Below are 20,975 nucleotides of genomic sequence, written 5' to 3'. Positions count from 1 at the left end.
AGACCCAATTTCACACACAAGACAGCTTAATTATAAGACATATCATGCTTAAAGCACGACAGATAAAATTTCTCCAAATTACGGGTTTTAAGGACAAAAAACATTTATGATTGATAAACACAACAAATCACACAACTGAACTGATATGTACCGTAGTCTCTGTGCTATGGCAAATTATTAAATCTGGTCATCAGACGCTGAGAATAGGTTCGGACATCCAATAAAAACTTGGCACGTCACCTGCGCTTTAGGTGCGCTTTGACTGCGCTTTTGACGAGCTTAATTTAAAATAATATTTTATTAATATCCGAACCTATCTCTACGTCCGGTGACCGGATGTAATAATTTGCCCTGTGCAACATTGCCCATATTGAGCTCAACTACCACTAAAAAGATGCTAAAACAGGCTTTGCGAAATTGAGCACTAACATATTGCAAACCAAAACGATGTGCAAATTAATAATTTAAAAAAACAAGCATTGGTTACCATATTTTAGTGCTTTTATGATTTTGAAGGGAACCAAATAAGTTCAGGATATAAAAAAAAAAAAAAACAAATAAGAAGAATGGAAATAGCGTATCAGCTAAAAAAACACAAGTGTTGAGAACGGCCAACTTCAATTGGGCATCTGGTGATTGTTCAGCCTCCTCCTCTGAAACTGCTTATTGACAGGAAAATAGATTATTGGGGATGGGATTTCTTTGATAGCGTTGATACCAACAAGGTCGCAAAATCTGCTTCATACTGGACGGTTAAATGGCTTGTAAGAATATCCAGTTCAACTCCAGTACTATTTTGCTTTGCAGCAAAAGATAATTGTGAAATGATTGTTTCATATCATCTTTTTGCAGGTTTGTAGAGGACAACAGTAACATACTTGGACTGAAACCTGTGCGTATAGCCAAGAGGAACCACGGACTGAGAAGACCATCCTTTCTCTATGAAAAGGTGATTTAGAACGACATGTTGGGGCCTGATGAAGGCTTCCTCGGGTTTTGGAGTTCCTAGAACTGTGAGATGCAGATGAGGGGGTACAGCTGGTGGTTCCTTTGAAAAGTCCTCGTCCACCGGCATTTGTCGGCTATAGCTGGAGTCGGGAGAAGGCGGTGACTCGAATTCTGATACGCTCTGCAGATCATCGGGAACATACTCCTGGTTCCACAAAATAAAAGGAAGCAAAGAAAATTCTCAACTAATTTAAAAGCTAAACAGTTAAACCAACCCAAGTAACAGAGAAATTATTCTGTGCGGAGACCGGACGGTAAGAATCGTCCTGATTTGTTGTGCTCTAGGTGCCATTTTGCTGCGTTATTGTAAATACTCAGCAAAAGGACAGCAAATATGCAATTAGTAGGATATTTGATGCGCTTTAGCCGCCCTTTTGATGCGCTTTTATAAATACTCAGCAAAAGTGCATTCATTATTATATATTTGTTACCATTTTGTTGAATATTTATAAAACGCAGCAAAAGGAAAGCAAATTCGGACGGTTCTCGCCGTCCGGCCTCCGCACAGAATAATTTCTCCAAGTAACATATGAAAAGAAACAAAATCACTGCATAATGATTATTTTTTCCTTCACATAGATTACAAGATAAAAGAGGGGGAATATAAATTGAAATTTGGAAACATTTATGATTATATTTTAAAGCTCAAATTTAATATATGATTTACAAAAACGGAAGATAAAGATTCACTAGGTTACTAGCTAGTTTAATGCTTATTTTGCGAAAGGATGAAATTTGCTGGATTGCACCATTTGGCTTGGCGTAGTGAAGAACAAACAAGAATTTTAAACTTCAAAAACGTGACAGATGAAAGTATTTGGTTTTCAAATTAAAACTACCAATGGGAGAATCACTAAAAATAAAAAAGAAAGAAGAATTAAACATAAATTCAACAACATAATGAGCTTGAAATTCAATATCAAAGTAATATCAAATCAAATAAAAGAATTTAGATATTTATATTTAGCAGTCCAAAGATAGAATTTCCAAATCCATAAGGTTTTCAACCTCCACCCAACAAATACATTGTTGCAAATCTAGATCCAAGTATTGTGATTTTGATGATAATAAATATTATTATTTTCTTTACCACTACTATTATTGCATATCTATTTTGTATGTCTTGCTTACTAAACTTTCAGGTCCACAAGATCACTTGCAATGCAACTCAGCTCAAGATCGGGTAGACAAGGGTTGAGTCTGCTTGTAACTTCAATTTCAATGTACCTTTTACTTTTCTTGAGTCAAGTCATGTATCTGGTAGACCCCAAGCTAAGTAACCTTGCACACACACACTCAGGGGGAGAAATTTGGTGTGTTAGAGATTTTTTTGTTTTGTTTTTGACTTAATCGTACAGGATGATTTCAAATCGTATTGGACAATCAGTTAAAAATAGAAACCCTAATTAGGGCAATCATGCTAATACAAGTGATTAAATTAATCGTACTGGACGATCCATATCATCCATGACGATCAGTTTAGATGATGAGAAACAGCCGCCAATCACAATTTAGGCATTATTTTAATATTCAAATTTTAAACTAATCGCACAGAACGATGCACATCGTCCTAAATGATTCAAGACAATCATGCCTAAATTAATCCCATGATTAGGAGAACAATTATGATAAAACATAATTCGATATGATCGTCCTGAAGATCGGTGACGATCATCCTGGACGATAGAGAACATATTTGGTACGATAAGGGATCTCCAACTATCGTACCAGACGAATACCATAATTTTTCAACTAATCATCCAGGACGATAGATCATACTGGACGACAGAGAAGTGCATGGGACGATAAGGCATCGTCGTGCATCATACTGTATGAAGTTTAGAAGTTTTATACTAATCGTCCAGAACGATAATCAAATCGTCTGGGACGATCAGCCTATTTCTCTTAAACTAATCTTACAAGACAATGATGGTCATCATGGCTGAAAGGGTTGTTTTGTACTAATCATACAGGACGATCTATCGATTGTACTGGAAAATTATGGCTTCTTTTGGAGGCTCTCTATTTAAGCAATTGTATTAACCCTTGAGTTAATCTTTTGATGTGGTGTTGATCCAAGAGAGAGCTTAGAGAAGGAAAAGTGATAGCTTAACAGAGAGAGAGAGAGAGAGAGAGAGAGAGAGAGAGAGAGAGAGAGAGAGAGAGAGAGAGATCCTTATGAGGGGGAGTTGTGAGGGAATCACAAAGGTTGCTCCAGGCAAGGTGTTTGTCGTCTTCTTCAAGTTGTTTCTCTGGTTCCTTGGTGGCTCTAGGGAGATCTTCTTCAGCATTAGATCAATGTTCTCTGCCTACTCCAGGTGGGAGTAAAATGATTCTCGGGTTCTTTGCCTTCACCAGGTGGGTGAAAAAGGATTTCCAAGTTCTATGCCTACTCCAGAAGGGAGTAAAAGGATTCAAGGTTCTCTGCCTCACTGTATCAGTGAAAAGATTTTGTAAGGGCTTCTCCGTCTTGCTGTGAGAGCAAAAGGATAGTCACTTCATTTTAGTGCAATACTTGGAGAGGGAATCTCTAAGGAGTGGATGTAGGTCAAGTTGACCGAACAACTATAAATTTTGGTGTATTCTTTCTGTTTACCTTTCCACATTTAACTTTACGCATTATTCTATGATTTATTCTGTGGGCGAAATCTCTGATTTTTGTTATTGTTAAATTAAGTTTTACTTATGCATAAATAGTTGGTTTTACAATACTCAAAAAGATTTTCTTTTCGTTAAGAAATTTTTAAATAACCAATTCACCCCCCTTTTGGTTAGTCTCGGAACTAGTTCTTTAGAGTTTAACACCCCTTACGAACTTTCATACATAAACTCATACATGCATAAATACATACATACATAGCATCCAAGAGCAGGACTTTTATGACAAATGCCGTGATGCGCTGAATGTCCAACCTATACTTTTAAATTTCTAACAATCCAACTATCCAAAAGAACATGATGGCATTCCAAGAGTGTTTGTGCCTCATAAATTCCAAACCATATTAAGCAAGAAAACAATGCCTGTTTCACGCTGATTTGCAAAATCACTATGCTGGTAAAGAAGCATCAACATGTAAAAAACAAAAGAGAAACTTACATTGACATCCATGATGTTATTGAAATCGCCCATATCATTAGCAACAGAAGGAAGATCTGGAGCATATCTCCACCGACCATCTACTATAAATCTATATTGATAAACTCCAGATGGGAGGACAATCAAAATTGAATGATCTTTTCCAGTCCTCTGGAGAGTTTTCCTGCATATACACTATGCTCATATGTTTTGACAACCTTTTAAGTTCCTAGAAACAGGAATAGCTACATAATGTAACTTAAATAAATGATAATGAAGCGATGAGATTTCCATAGAGCTCTATTAATTAAAAAGCTTGTACCTAGAAGACCAGTCATCCCATGATCCTTCCACTAAAACACTGTTTCCACCATAGTTCCACGTTATTAACACCGGAATTTCCTTTTCACGGGGAGTATCTGAAACAACGTAGGGATCATTCATCCAGTATTGACTGAAAACTGGAGGGACATCAGAAGGCCTATTCAAGGGAGCTACAGGAACCTGAAAACATAGTTCGAGAGTCAATATGCCTTGAAAAGTAGTAGGAATCCACAAAATAAACAGTAAATAGAGGTGATTAACGGAGTAACATCATAGCCCAGGATAATAAAAAATAAATCTGCAATGCTCTGAGTACCAATCCACTATTCATGTATCATCACTATGTATATTCATCCTTATTTTCACTTTTGAAAAGGCTTCTAGAGAATCATGGCAGCCATGTGCAAGTATTGTAACATATAACAGAAACTAAAAGCATGCCCTTTCCACCATGTGTCATGATCATACTATGTGCCAATGCATAACCCCAAACATAAGTAAATCTGTTGTATATTAGAAGATATGTAGCAATAAAGTGGGCGTTGTCTGTCTGTTATATTAATTAATCTAAATATATTAATATTTAATTACTAATTATACAATTAAGTTAAATTAGATAATTAATTTATGGACTAATTATACAATTAATTATTTAATTAATTTACTTAATTATTAATAATTTAAATTATATTACTTAAGTTAATCAATAATAACTTAGAGACGTCTATGGTTTGCCTTTCATCTTCCCTTTTCGTCGTTGCTGTTGGGCTTCGTTGCTTTGCAGGCGTCTATGGTTTGCCTTTCATCTTCTCTTTTCGACGTTGTTGTTCGGCTTTGCTGCTTTGCAGATCTCGGCTTCCTGCGACGACTTTCTCGTCAACCCGGACGGGAAGTTATGGATTCGTTGCTGTTCGGCTTCCTTGTTTTGCCTTTCATTTTCTTCGTTGTTGTTCGACTTCGTTGCTTTGCAGATTTCTGCTTCATTGCTTTGCAGGCGTCTATGGCTGTGAAGTAACTTTCTCCCTTTCATGCGCTTCTTCGGATAAATCCCGTTAAATCCGGCTACCCCTTGGATTTACTATATCCCGGATTTAAGCCGTCAATCCGTAAATCCGGGATTTACCGAATCCCGAGATTTAACGCGCGCACAAAAACTGTTTGGCTAGATTTAGCATAAATCCCACATAAATCCCGTTGTAAATCCGATACCAAACAGCCCCTTAGTGTTGCATTAAGATCCGAACACACAAAAGTAAAAGAAGTTTCTGAGAGATACAAGAGTTTTTTATATGGAAAACCTAAGAAAGAAAAAAAGCATGGGGTCCAACCTAGTAGAAATAATCCACTACACATGAAAATAATAGAAGACCAATCTTCTTCCTAACTAGAGAAGACCCTATGCCTCCATTACTCTTCTTTGAGTGTAATGAAAAATACTGGAGAAATAATTAGTGGTGCACATTAGTGTTGTTCGATAATTAGCAAAAGTGATCAGGCGACAATGGACGCTAAAGTCAATTAAAGATGGGCGACGTTGGTCTGGTGATTGTAGATGTTGGTCCCCTTGATCATAGAAATTTATAAATCATTTAAGTGTCTTAATGACACCAAAATTGAGCGATATTGAGCTCATTAGATTCCTTGCATTTAGAAGCTCGTTTTGATTGTAATCATGCAAGATCAAAAGATCATTTGATCACTACAATGATAGTTTTCAACCATACTTTTGAATGCTTGATTTATGACTATTTGGACTCATCAAGGCACTTTTGTAATATTTGGATTTGTCTCATTGAAACTATTTTCGATTATAAGTTTGCTAAAAGTGGAGTTTGAATACTCCCACAATTGATTTTGAAAAATTCTGATTCAAATACTTACATCAAAATCTGTTCTTGATTTGATCAATTTTCTAGTGAGGCGTCCCTAATAATTTAAAGCATAATTGCAATGACAAACATAACTATCTTGCAACAAAGGTAAGCAGAAAAAAATGGTCAACCAGCTGAAACTGCGGCTCCATAAAGTGAATCTACTGTATAATTAGATATCTAGTTACTCTATTTCATAAGAAATGGACACTGCATCAGGTATGAATATCTCAAGATTTAAGTTGAATTAAGCAATCAGTTGGTTGCTGACCACACGTGATGGGATAAAAGCTATGTTGTTGTAAGCAATCAGTTGGTACATCACTCAATCAGACAAATCCCTATGTTTTGAGAAGAAAAAAAATAATACATGAATGCATAAATTAGTAGCCAATCCACAGATCATCCCTCCCAATGGCAGCAATCTAAAAATATTCCAAAATGCACCATAAAAGATCAAGTTGCACTTAGAACTTTCTCTAAAACCTAATGGCTTCAAAATTCTCAACTGTAATTTAAAGCTACGACGAGAGGAGAAACTATGACGTCCATAATAAATCAACCCCAACAATCAATCACAATAAAACCGGGAAATAGAAATAGAGATAACAAAAATGATCACTCAAAACTTCCTGTGCACTCTAATCCTGAATCAATAATTGACACTCACCAATATAAAAGTAGAAAAAAAAATTAAGCAGTAAATGGAGGCCCTCCCCATTATGGCAATCCACCCCGCAGCCGTCGCCACTGAAGCAGCAATTAAACCCACTAAAAAAACCGGGGAATATAAATGGAAACAGACTCCATCATTTCAGTGGGCGTTCAATCGAACACCAAGCAAGACAAACAGATAAACATACAAGAAATGATGCACGGAAGGCCGGAGCGAAGGTGGATCAGATGACGATCGAAACCTGGGGAGCAAACATGAGAGGCGATCGGGACCGACCGGGGCTCTCTGGCGGTGAGCCACCCATCGCTTCCACCGAGGGAGACCAGCGTGGACCGCTTCCGAAGTGACTCGGATGGCCGTACGTTCTCGCTGTGAAGTCCTCGCCGCTGTTCTCGATCTCCTCCTTCCCACTAGCGTTTCCCATCCCGACGTCCTTGGTTTGTCCACAGATCTGCGCTCAGAGGGTTGCGTCTTTGTAGGGCAAGAGGCGAGCGCTCGAGCGCGCTAACGCCGCCGGAAAGAGCGGTAAATTAATCGGAGGATCAACTTCGCCACCGGTCTAGCTAAGCACATAGCGCAGCGCAAGAAGAGGGCGAATGATAATTCATTGTTCTTTCATTTAATTACATGGGCTACTATTCTGTTTAGCTTTTGATCTGCTGCTTTGACCTCACGGCGTACAGCTTTACATGAGTTTGTAAAAGCATTGTTTTATTTATTTATTTCTTAAAATTTAATTTTAAAACACAAATATGATTACACACCCCTATGCAACTAAGTATATACGCTCAATAAAGGCGCTAGCCTAGGAGAGTCACTGGCCTTTTTAAGGTGTGGCGTTCTAGAATTTAATGGAAAGATTAAAATTTTAAATTTATAATTATCACTTAATCATCAACAAGACAATCATAGCTTTGGAAATATAATTAACAAAAATAATTCAATATTTTTCATATATATATATATACACACACACACTAATATAGTTAACTTTTAATTATCTATACATTAGAGTAACTAAAAACTAGAACACAAAAGTTAATGCCTCAAGTTACTAAGACTCGGAAGGTTCTTCTTGTATACTTTTCTATTTTGTCGGGCTCTTCCATTTATTTGAAATATCATAAAGAGCAGAGTGAGTGCAACCAGTTCAATAGATTTTTTTACATGACCCATCAAAAATATTAATATCCAAATCAAAACATCAAATTATAATATATTCTAAAAAGACAATAACTTATAAAGAATAAATGAAGCACGGAGTTCCGCCAGACCACCACCTGACGTCCGGAGTTCCGTCGGACCTCCATCTAAAGCTAGACTTCCATCGGATCATCACCTGATGCCCGAAGTTCTACCGGAGCACCACGCGGGAGTTATGTCGAAGCACTACCTGATGTCGGAGTTCCGCCAGACCTCCACCTGACGTTGGAGTTCCGCCGAACCACCACTTCATGCTCGGAGTTCCGCCGGACCACTACTTGATGCTCGGAGTTCCACCGGACCACCACCTGATGCAAGAGTTTTGCTGGACCATCACCAGATGCTCGAAGTTCCACCAGACCACCACATGACGCCGGAGTTCCGCCGGACCACCACCCAATGATCAGGTTCTACGAGCCCTCCAATTGATGCCGGAGTTCTGTCGGACCACCACCTGATGCCGGAGTTCCCCCGGACCACCACATGATGCCCGGAGTTTCGCCAGACCTCCACATGATGCCCATAGTTTTGCGGGACCACCACCTGACACCAGAGTTCTAACGGACCTTTACCTAATGCCCAAAGTTCCATCGGACCACCATCTAATGCTTAGAGTTTCGCCGGACCTCTACTTGATGCCCAAAGTTCCACCCGACCACCACCTTACGCCAGGAGTTTCGCCAGACCACTACTTGACACCCGGAGTTCCGCCATACCATTACCTGACATCAGAGTTACGCTGGAACTCCACCTGATGCCGAAGTTCCACCGGACCACCCCTGACGCCGGGAGTTCTGCCAGACCACCACTTGACGCTCGGAGTTCTGCCGAACCACCACTTGATGCCCAGAGTTCCGCCGAACCACTACATGACGCCGGAGTTCTACCGAACCTCCACCTAATGCCGGAGTTTCGCTAGACCACCACCTGACGCCCGGAGTTCCATTGGAGCTCCACCTGACGCTAGAGTTCAATCGGACCACCACCTGACATTCAGAATTTCGCAGGACCACCAACTGATGTCGAACTTCTGTCGGGCCTACACTTGACACTGGAGTTCTGTCGGACCTCCACCTTCATAGCTTTGGAAATATAATTAACAAAAATAATTCAATATTTTTCATATATATATATATACACACACACACTAATATAGTTAACTTTTAATTATCTATACATTAGAGTAACTAAAAACTAGAACACAAAAGTTAATGCCTCAAGTTACTAAGACTCGGAAGGTTCTTCTTGTATACTTTTCTATTTTGCCGGGCTCTTCCATTTATTTGAAATATCATAAAGAGCAGAGTGAGTGCAACCAGTTCAATAGATTTTTTTACATGACCCATCAAAAATATTAATATCCAAATCAAAACATCAAATTATAATATATTCTAAAAAGACAATAACTTATAAAGAATAAATGAAGCACGGAGTTCCGCCAGACCACCACCTGACGTCCGGAGTTCCGTCGGACCTCCATCTAAAGCTAGACTTCCATCGGATCATCACCTGATGCCCGAAGTTCTACCGGAGCACCACGCGGGAGTTATGTCGAAGCACTACCTGATGTCGGAGTTCCGCCAGACCTCCACCTGACGTTGGAGTTCCGCCGAACCACCACTTCATGCTCGGAGTTCCGCCGGACCACTACTTGATGCTCGGAGTTCCATCGGACCACCACATGACGTAGGAGTTTTGCTGGACCATCACCAGATGCTCGAAGTTCCACCAGACCACCACATGACGCCGGAGTTCCGCCGGACCACCACCCAATGATCAGGTTCTACGAGCCCTCCAATTGATGCCGGAGTTCTGTCGGACCACCACCTGATGCCGGAGTTCCCCCGGACCACCACATGATGCCCGGAGTTTCGCCAGACCTCCACATGATGCCCATAGTTTTGCGGGACCACCACCTGACACCAGAGTTCTAACGGACCTTTTACCTAATGCCCAAAGTTCCATCGGACCACCATCTAATGCTTGGAGTTTCGCTGGACCTCTACTTGATGCCCAAAGATCCACCCGACCACCACCTTACGCCCGGAGTTTCGCCAGACCACTACTTGACACCCGGAGTTCCGCCATACCATTACCTGACATCAGAGTTCCGCCGGAACTCCACCTGATACCGGAGTTCAACCGGACCACCCCTGACGCCGGGAGTTCTGCCAGACCACCACTTGACGTTCGGAGTTCTGCCGGACCACCACTTGATGCCCAGAGTTCCGCCGAACCACTACATGACGCCAGAGTTCTACTGAACCTCCACATAATGCCGGAGTTCCGCTAGACCACCACCTGAGCCCGGAGTTCCATTGGAGCTCCACCTGACGCCAGAGTTCCATCGGACCTCCACCTGACATTCAGAATTTCGCAGGACCACCACCTGATGTCGAACTTCTGTCGAGCCTACACTTGACACTGGAGTTCTGTCGGACCTCCACCTGAAGCCGGAGTTCCACCAGACCACCACCTGACGCTCGAAGTTCCACTGGACCACCACTTGATGATGTAGTTCAGCCGGACCTCCACCTTACGCTGGATTTCCACCGAACTACCACCTGATGCCCAAAGTTCTGTTGGACCAACAACTGACACAGGAGTTTTGTTGGACCTCCACCTGACGCTAGAGTTCCTCCTGACCACCACATGACGCCCGAAGTTTCACCAGACCACCACATGACGTCGGAGTTTTGCTGGACCACCACTAGATGCCCGAAGTTCCACCATACCACCACATGACGTCGAAGTTCCGTTGGACCACCACCCAATGACCTGAGTTCTACCGGACCACCACCTGACGCTGGAGTTTCACAAGATCACCGCTTGACGCCAGAGTTCTGCTGGACCTCCACCTGACGTCAAAGTTCTACCAGACCACCACCTGACGCCGAAGTTCCGCCGGACCACTACCTGACGCCAGAAGTTCCACCGGACCTCCACATGACACCCGTAGTTCATCGGGACCACCACTTGACACCAGAGTTCTAACGGACCTCCATTTGATGCCCAGAGTTCCGCGGGACCACCACCTAACGCTTGGAGTTTCGTCGTACCTCCACTTGACGCCCAAAGTTCCACCATATCACCACCTGAGGCCTGGAGTTCTACCGGACCACCACTTGACACCCAGAGTTTCGCTGGACCACCACCTGACATTGGAGTTCCGCCGAACCTCCACCTTACGTCGTACTTTCACCGGACCACCACGTGATGCTCGAAGTTCTACCGGACCACCACCTGACGCCCGAAGTTTCGCTGGACCACCACCTGACGCAGGAGTTATGTCGGACCTCCACCAAATACTGGAATTCCTCCAGACCACCACCTAACACCCAGAGTTCCACCGGACCGCCACCTGACGTCGGAGTTCCACCTGACTACCACATGATGCCTGGAGTTCCACCGGACCACCACCTGACGCCGGAGTTTTGCCGGACCACCACATGACTCCCGGAGTTCTTTCAGATCACCACCCGTCGTCATAGTTCTGTCGGACCACTGCCCGACGCCGAAGTTCTGCTAAAACACCTCCGTACTACCAACTAACGCCCAAATTTTTAAGTAACGCCAGACTTCCGCTGGACCACCAAGTGACGCCAAACTTTCATCTCCGTTTGTCACTAGACTTTAACCATATGGTTGACATTTATACTCTGATCGTTCTCAAGGACGAGTTAGCCTACTATAATCTACTCAAATTTTAGTTGAATCATTTTCAACTGGGTTAGGTCCTGTGATTTTTTCTCTTTTCAAGATTTTCCACGCAAAAAATCTTGTGTTCTCTGTGTGAGAGCTGGATATCCGTGCAACAATAAGACGTTGGATTATAACTCTATCGACGCGTATATTTTAGCCTACAACAATTATATTTTTTTAGGAAGCAACATTAAGGGTCTATTTAGGATAACTTTCTCATTGTTTTACTTTTTAGACCGCATCTATGGTTCTATTTGGCTATTGCTTTATTACTGTTTTTTTGAAAATTTTTTGTGATGGAAAACTATTTTTTATAACTAGAATTACTAATATGTGACAACATTAAGAAAATAGTTATTTGATTTCTTAAGAAAATATATTTATAAATCCACAATAGCTTTCAAAAAAATTATTTTGCCCAAAGCAGCTTCACAACCATCTTTACAAAGCACTGCAGCCATCCCAAACTGACATAGCCAACAAGGTTAATGCTCGTTATTAAATTATCAATGTCAGCACCTAACATCACTAACAAGGTTAATACCCACTATCAAAACTAGCGTCAGCATCTAATGTCACCACAAGGCCGACACCCAGCATCAAAACCAATTTTGATAGTTTATCACCAATAATATCAAACTGTGCTATCTCTATCAACATTGATACTCACATTCTTAAATCTTAATCAATGATTTCTCTTTATATAAGGATAATGACTAAGATGACTATCAACTTGAGTCCAATAATATGAACTCAATTTTAAAATTTTATGACATTGTTGTACTTACCTCGTGGAAATTTATCATGATCATAAATCTGTTATAATTGAAATTTATATAACTTCTAAAATATATTTTTGTATTATTTATTAAATTTAATAATATTTTACGGAAAAACGTGCAAAAATATATGATCCGTCAAACTAATTTCACAAATCATATAAATCATGAAATTCAAAATAAATTCATCTTGTAAATCTCATCAATCTGCTCAAATGAACTCATTGAAATCTGAGTGAGTGAGGGTTTTTGGTGAAAAAGGGCTCTGTTAGGGTTTTTGGTTCGCCCTAGCCGACGGTCGATCAGCTTCACTTATCTCCTTCTTTCTCCTCCGGCTACGCCGGTACGCCGGGGGAGACTTCTTCCCCATGGAAAATCTCTCATCTCGTGAGGAGTTTCCTCCTCTCTCTGCCAAGACTTCGGCTCCAGTCCTTTCTCATGCGCTGAGCTACAGTAACATAGTGGCCACCCCTCGTCCTGGGAACTCTTTCAAGCTTTCAGACTCATATCCGCCGGATGACACCTTGGACTTCAACGAAGTTCATGTTAAGGCTGCGGAGGAAGAATGGAGCTTAGCGCTGATTGGCTATTCCATTGGCAAGCGTCCATACTATGAATCCTTACTCTTGGCTATTCGTAAGTTGTGGAAACTTAAAGGTACGATGAAATTACTATCTTTGAGCGATGGTTTTTTCATGCTGAGATTTTCGGCTCAGGAAGACTATGATATGGCTTTGAATGGGGGAGTCTGGTTTTTTCTTGGTAAGCCATTTGTTCTCCAAAAATGGGTTCCAAATTTTAAACCTGTTAGGGAAGAGTTCTCCTCTATCCCAATTTGGTTTAAAATTTTGGACCTGCCCCTTCCTTGTTGGACGCCGGAAGGCATATCACGGATTGCTAGTAAAATTGGAACTCCCTTGGCTGTGGATGATTTAACGGCAGACAAAACTAGGCTCACATATGCACGTGTGTGTGCTCAGGTTACCAAAGATTGCTTGTATCCCGAAACAATCCCCATAACCATTTTAGGTGAACCGTTCACTCTAAAAATTCAATATGAATGGAAGCCAATGCCGTGTGAACACTGTGGATCGATTGTGCATACACCGGAATTCTGTCCCTCAAAGCCATCCAATTCCAACATTATCATCCCGCCTAAGCGTGGGAGGAGTACTAGTCGTAAACCCCCTAAACCTACCATTCGCAACCAAAATCCACAAATAATCCAGCTGTCCAATTCTTCTGATTCGGTAGCTGTACCCAAACAAAACCCTTCCTCCAGCGACATGGCTGTCACTAAGCAAATCCCAGGTCACAACACTGATAAAATTCCTACTACAGATAATTCAACCCCATCATCATCACAGCCTCCAGTAATTGTCATTCCCGACTCTGATATTTGCTATAAGGCTGCGTTCACTACCATTCCTAATTTAAATTCTCCCACTGATGAGGCTCTACCTACCACCTCTACTACTTTGCCACCACAGCAAAACAAAGTCATTTCACCCAATAAATTTGCCCTTCTCCAGGATAGCAACTTTGAGGGTGCAAACAACTCTTCCACCTCCTCGGCATCAACACAGTCTCGCAATCCTTCAACAACCCAAACTAAAGCTTCTAGGAGTAAGCAATCTAAAAAAACTCCTAGTCAAAATTCTAAATCCCAATGACCTCCCCAAATCTTGCGGCATGGAATGTGAGAGGTTTCAATAGCCCGGATAAGGTCAAGGCTTGCAAGGATTTAGTTCGTAGACACAATCTTGAATTAATTTGTGTGCTGGAAAATAGGATTCATGCTCACTCCTATTTAGACCCTTGGTTTCGACTCAATCATGAAATTTTTGATAATGAGGATAGCTGCCACAACTTTAATCTATCAAATTCGGGTAGGATATGGATTAAATGGGATCCCCATCGCATCCAATTCAAACCGACCATTTACAGTACTCAGTTAATTTCCGGTGATCTATTCAGGGGCTCTGATTTTCTTTGTGTGCTGTCCGTGGTTTATGCTTCTAACTCCCAAGCGGATAGGATTTTGCTCTGGGATAACCTTAGAGATGTTGGGACACATGTTAACTCTCCTTGGATCATTCTTGGAGATTTCAATTGTTGTTTACATGAGGAAGAAAAATCTGGAGGATCCCCACTTCATGCTTCTCAATTGTGGGATTTCAATTCCCTTAACTTTGATCTGGGTCTGATTGATCTAGCTTCTACAGGTTTCAAATTCACTTGGTTTAATCAGAGAAATAATGATCCTATACACTTGAAATTAGATAGGATGTTGATCAATCATCATTGGTTGAACTCCTATCCTAATTCCTATTATGAAGTGCTCCCTCCTGACTGCTCGGATCACTCCCCCATTGTTCTCTTTCCTGGACAGAATGTCAAAGTGCATCACCGATTTCTTTTCAAAAATTTTTGGTCCAAACAAGACAGCTATTGGGCAGAACTTCTTAGCACTTTTTCCCAACCATTCCATGGCAACCCTATCATCGGGTTCTACAGCAAGCTGAAAATCTTCAGGGAAAAAATTAAGAGGAAACCGTGGGCCAACTCTTGCCATCTTTCTAGTCGCTTAACTTCCCTTAAGGAACAGCAATCCTTATGCCTTGGGATGATTAATATTGATCCACAGAATACTACCTTGAATCAAAAGCTGAAGCTTATAAACAACCAAATCTCTGACTGTTCTTCCTCTCTCACCAATTGGGTTATACAACGTGCAAAACTTCAGTGGCTCTCACTTGGAGAAGATGATTTAAAATTTCTATATGCTAGAATTAAACAGAGAAGGAATTATAGTCCTTCTCTTTTAATTGCTAGTAATGATCCTTCTTCTAGGCAAGACAAGATCAACTCTATTATTCAACATTTTGAGAAGCTTTTCAATGCTACTCAACCGGCTTCTCTTTCTGACCATCATCTCATTCCTAAAGGTAACCTTATACCCTCTCATCTTTCTGATTTGCTGACTGTGATGGTTTCAGATGCTGAAATCAAGGCTGCTGTTTTTAATGGGTGTTCCAATTCTTCCCCTGGTCCTGACGGGTTTAACTTCGAGTTTTATAAATCCAGCTGGCTTTTCATTGGTCCCTTGGTCTGTAAAGCTGTTAAGTCCTTCTTCTCTAAAGGGTTCCTTCCCAATTTGGTTAAAGCAACGGCTATTGCTTTGATCCCAAAATCAGCCCATGCCTATAGTATTTCTGACTTTAGGCCTATTGCCCTTTGCAATGTGTTTTACAAGATTATCTCTAAAATTCTTGCCTCCAGAATGAAGGACATCATGCCACTCATCATTGGGGATAATCAAGCTGGCTTTATTAAGGATCGGATTTCCACTGACAATACTCTACTGGCTTCTGAAATTCTTAGGGATTTCAAAAAATCGGCTAAAAAGAACCTCTTCTGTGCCAAACTGGACATTCGCAAGGCCTTTGATTCTATATCTAGAGATTTCATACTTGCCAGAATGAAACAAAAAGGATTCCCGACTAAATTTATTAATTGGGTTAGAGCGTGCATTTACAATGTCCATTTCTCTATTTGCATTGAAGGCGCTCTTGAAGGTTTTTTCTCCTCATCTTCTGGAATCAGACAGGGTTGCCCGCTAAGCCCTTATCTTTTTTGCATTGCAATGGATGCTTTCACATGTTTGATTGATAATGATTCCACTCATGATAGATTCATTGGGATTCAAATGAAGGATACTAAATTGTCTCACCTTCTTTATGCTGATGACCTCCTCATCTTTGGGGAGGCATCAGCCCATAACTGTGATGTGCTTAGGAGGATTTTGGACTCCTTTGCTAATGTTTCTGGCCTTATGGTGAATCATGAGAAGAGCAAGCTTATCCTTTCTAATTTCATAACAGACCAATTGGTTGTCTGTGAGGCTCTTAACATTTCTGCCTGCTGTGAGAAGATGGTTTATCTTGGCTTGCCCATTTCAGTCAGAAAGCCTTGCAAATCTGATTTTCAGCCTCTCATGTCCTCCATCTCTAATCACTTAGCCGGTTGGAAAGCAAGATTGCTATCGATTGCTGGGCGATTGCAATTCCTTAAATATACTGTTTGTAATACCATAGCCTATTGGATTAGAGGAGCAATTATACCTAAAACTTGCTTAAAAAGGCTTAGTAGGCTATGCGCCAAGTTTCTTTTCTTTGGTGATTTGGAGGCCAAAAAGCTACATCTCATTGCCTGGAAACATACTTGCAAACCCAAAATTAATGGGGGCTTGGGCATACCGGACCTACTGGGCCTCCAGTTCGCTAATCTCTGTGCAATCCTGTTCAGGTTGCATAATGCAAAAACACCTTTGTCTGCCTTCTTGAATGCAAAATATGGCTCTCCTTGGCTTTTTCCTCACAACACGGCTTCTCCCCTGTGGAAAGATATGGGGAAGGTGGCTTCACAAATAAGTCCTAGCATACAGTTTGAATCCAATATTTTAGTTTGGAAAGAAAGAGATAAGCCTTGTTTTTCTTCCTTTATCAAATATTGGTACAGGGAAGCTGATTCTGTGGATTGGTATCATCAAGTGTGGCATAAACACCATGTTCTTAAATACTCCATTTTTAATTGGATGGCTATTAGGGGGGGACTAAAAACGGCAGAAGAGCTTATTAAGAGAAAGATTGATGTGCCCTCCACTTGTATCCTTTGCTCTAATCATCCAGAGACTAATGCCCATATCTTCTTTGAATGTGATTATGCTTACTCGGTCTTAATACATCTTATCCCTGACCTGGGTGAATTTCTTTTGAGACCTAGACTAGTTCAAGTTTTGCACTTCTTGGGGGATAAGACATATCAGATTAATAAGCAAAAGGATTTATTACTCCTGATCACTTGTTGTGCCACTTATTTCATTTGGAGAGAAAGGAATGAAAGAAGGTTTAACTCTAAACTTAGGAGTTCTACCACTCTTTGTCACGTCATTAAAAATGCGGTTGAGGCTAAATTTAATAGCTGGAAGCATTCTGAAAATCTGAGAATTCCTTGGCATCATTAAGCTTTTGCTTCTTGCCTATTGCTTATGGGGGATTATCTAATGTCATGAGTTGGCTGGAATTTGCTGAGGCTGCTGTTTTGGTTATTTTGGTTCATTCTACTCTGCTCGGAAACTCTCTGTTGGCTCTCGATGGATTCTCCAGGCATTGCATCCCATCTGTCTTCATCCCAGCTAGTTATTCAATCCCTGGATGGCTATTTAGCAACCTTGGATTATTTTTTGGTGGTTATGCTATAGGACGATGATGTAGCTGCTAATCATCTCCTTGGATGGCTTCTGGGCAACCAGGAGATTGCTCTTTCGATCGTACCTGTCTCACATGCGATTAGCAGTCTGAGTCCAATTTTGGGACATCATTATCTTCTTGGTTGGCTGTTTCTTATCCAACTGTTTTTGGTTATCTTTTCTACTGTTTTTAATTTTGTCTGTAAGGGGGTATAGGTTTTTTGGTTATCCTCAGCTTTTTGTTTGAGTTTAACCTTTTTTGTTATACCTTACTTGTAACTTTTCATTACATAGTAATATATGGGCTTCCTGCCCCAATTTTCCCAAAAAAAAAAAATCTCATCAATCTTGAATTTTCAAAATAATTTTTTTGTCTCGTCATAGAATCACATCAAGCTAAGCTTCGAGGTGGCTTGCTTTAAAAAATGATGGATCAGGTGCCTTGCTATTCTAGATAAATTAAACCGATAATTACTATCAAAATTATGACAACCGACAAAAAAGTTCATAGAAAGAGGAAATGAGTGGTTCGACAGATATTAAATGCAGATGATTAGCACAATTCTTAAGAGAATGTTCCTTATTGGCGCTGGAAGATTAGGTTAGGCATTAGTAGCATCTGTAACAAGGCTCCTTCGATGATAGCCATGAATCATCAGTCACATCGCTTCGATTTGTTTTTAGCCTGTGACGAACGGATCTTATCCTAAACCAGCAACCTGACTTCACCGTTCAAGATTTCTTTTTCAGCGGTATGTCAGAAAATAATTTTTTTCCCGGCACACCAACGGAGAAACTTCATTTTAAGAGAATAATATACATTTCTTGCATAAATAATATTATTTATATTTGATAACTCATTCAAAATCCTATTGATCGGGTTTGAATCTTGAGACATTTGAATTAGAAATTGATCATGCTCAATCTTGAGAAATTTGAATTAGAAATTGATCAGGCTCGAATCACAAGACATATTTGAATTAGAAACTTTCAAAATTAATTTCAAGATCATTACCCTAAAACGATCCCTCACCTCAATTGGTCAGAAAAGGAAGAAAATGAAGGAGGGGGAAGAAGAGAGGAGAAGAAAAAGAGAAAAGAATGTTCAAGGTTGTAGAGTCGATTTCATCTGTCACATAAGATAGGAAAATTATTCATCTACAGGTAGGTTATCATTATCTCATGTCTGTTTCAATGATTTTGCTTTCTATAGAATTTCTGATTTTTATTAAAAGCTGCAAAAGATATGATATCTTGATTTATAACAAAATTTCATTGTGTAACTTTAATATACTTTAAGCCTGCTTATTCTGTATATTCTAACAGGGTCATCTTGAAATTCTATTAGTTACCTTTTGTATTTTGATGTATATTCTCTAAATAAAATAAGATGAATATGAGAATAAATTGATTTATGACTATTGTATTGAGTTTAGGTAAAATGACTAGCATACATATTTGATAAGGACCATTTGACATTACATGCATGATAAGTGACATAACATAAATAGTTAACATAACTTGATTAACAACAATATGCATGTCTATTATGATATATTTATTCAATTAGTATAAGTGAAAATTGACATATTATAGGTCACAATTCAACTAATTATGACCCACGGACATGACATGACATGTCATGTTATGTGGTGATAGATCAAGTACAATATTTAAGTTTTGAGGATTTTGTCATATACTTTTTAAATTAAATAGACAACAGAGCTGTTAGTTAATTTGCAGTAAGTAGGAAAATAAACTCATCCACAAATTTATTTTCTTTTTCTTTATTCATCGTTAAAATGTATATGCAACAACATTTACACACTAGTGTATGGCTACAAACTAGAGTGGATCAAATAAATAAATAATCATGACCATACAAAAATCTTAGAAAATATCTATATATACTAAAAAGAATTAGAATATATAACCTCAATTACTCATCCTACTCCTTCCCTTTTTCTAAAGTTGAAACATAATGCAAAGTATATGTGAGCCAACATAGCTCAACTGATCACACATACCGATCTGAATTCCTAGTAATTAACTCATTATGCATTTATTGAAATGAAAGCAATCAATGGTAGAATATTATACTGAATAAAATAATGTTAGTAGTTATTAATATTTAAACAGACTTTGATTTGGAAGTAAATGAACAAGCACTTTATATATCAGAGTAAAAAATAACATGATTCCCTCGAGCCCTTATACCTCATATCCAAAACAAATAATAGAATTCAAGCTTTTATGACTCTATGTGGTAGAATTTCTGAAAGTAGACTTTTACGACTCATGTGGCAACATATCAGAAAACAGACCCTTATGACTCCAATGCTATCACATATTAGATATTAAAAAATTTAAACCCTTATGACTCATTGTGCATTTAGCATCAGAACTTCCACCAACATCATACCTCGTCAGAATCACACATTCAAGAAATAATCATATATCTCATTGAATGATAGTAAAGATAATGTAAACAACCCATTTTAAGAAATGTACGTGATGCTTTATTGGTGGGCAACATATTCAACTATCGAGTAGAATTTCATCATATTAAAATTTCACCAAATTACCAAGGATAATTTAGAACATTGTTCTGAAGCTTCAATTGTATTAAAATCTTATTTAAGGATCAAAGTAATATTTTAATTTGCTAAAAATGACGCACTTTTCAATTTAACGAGCAAAACTTTTTCAAAAAAGTATTTAAATGTCCATAATAATCATATCTATAACATACAAAAAGTTACATAGTGAAAGTTTAGTTGGTGAAGTTATCCTCATTTTTTAAGCTATAAAATTATAAATTTAATTCAAAAAAAATCTAGAAATTTTGCATTTTGAAAATTGAGATAGTCAAAATATAACCTATCTCAATCCAAACAACTTTTTGAATTGAGCTTACAACATAAAATGAACTGGAGTTGCCAAAATCTAATTCTCCCTCTAAAATCCCTCTCTCTCTCTAGCTAACTGCTTAAAAGGGGGAGAAATGGCTTTGATAAAATAAAATTTGAATGGATTTTGATATTGTTATAAAATTTGGACCTAGTGCCATGACTCCCGACCCCAT

At 39.5% G+C, this 20,975-nt stretch overlaps 1 protein-coding gene across 2 annotated transcripts in view; it reads right to left on the bottom strand.

Annotated features, from left to right (window-relative positions):
* Positions 1-405: 405 nt before the first annotated feature.
* The window catches only part of LOC110113524 (SNF1-related protein kinase regulatory subunit beta-1), a 32,833-nt gene continuing 12,263 nt past the window's right edge, over positions 406-20,975 (bottom strand). Inside the window, exons 1-4 of one of the 2 annotated variants that reach the window (XM_020846150.2) lie at positions 7,197-7,559; positions 4,407-4,588; positions 4,106-4,268; positions 451-1,153 (exon numbers count right to left, since the gene is read on the bottom strand). In XM_020846150.2, coding sequence (XP_020701809.1) covers positions 839-1,153; positions 4,106-4,268; positions 4,407-4,588; positions 7,197-7,379 — 843 coding nt within the window. In that variant the 5' untranslated portion in view covers positions 7,380-7,559 and the 3' untranslated portion in view covers positions 451-838. Of the gene's footprint in view, positions 1,154-4,105; positions 4,269-4,406; positions 4,589-7,196; positions 7,560-20,975 lie in introns of those variants that run through there. The other variant, XM_020846151.2, reaches the window with a different exon arrangement.

Source organism: Dendrobium catenatum, unplaced genomic scaffold (genome assembly GCF_001605985.2).
Source record: "Dendrobium catenatum unplaced genomic scaffold, ASM160598v2 fragScaff_scaffold_1721, whole genome shotgun sequence".
In the NCBI taxonomy this organism is placed as follows: Eukaryota; Viridiplantae; Streptophyta; class Magnoliopsida; order Asparagales; family Orchidaceae; genus Dendrobium; species Dendrobium catenatum.
This window is presented reverse-complemented; position numbering and strand designations above follow the sequence as displayed.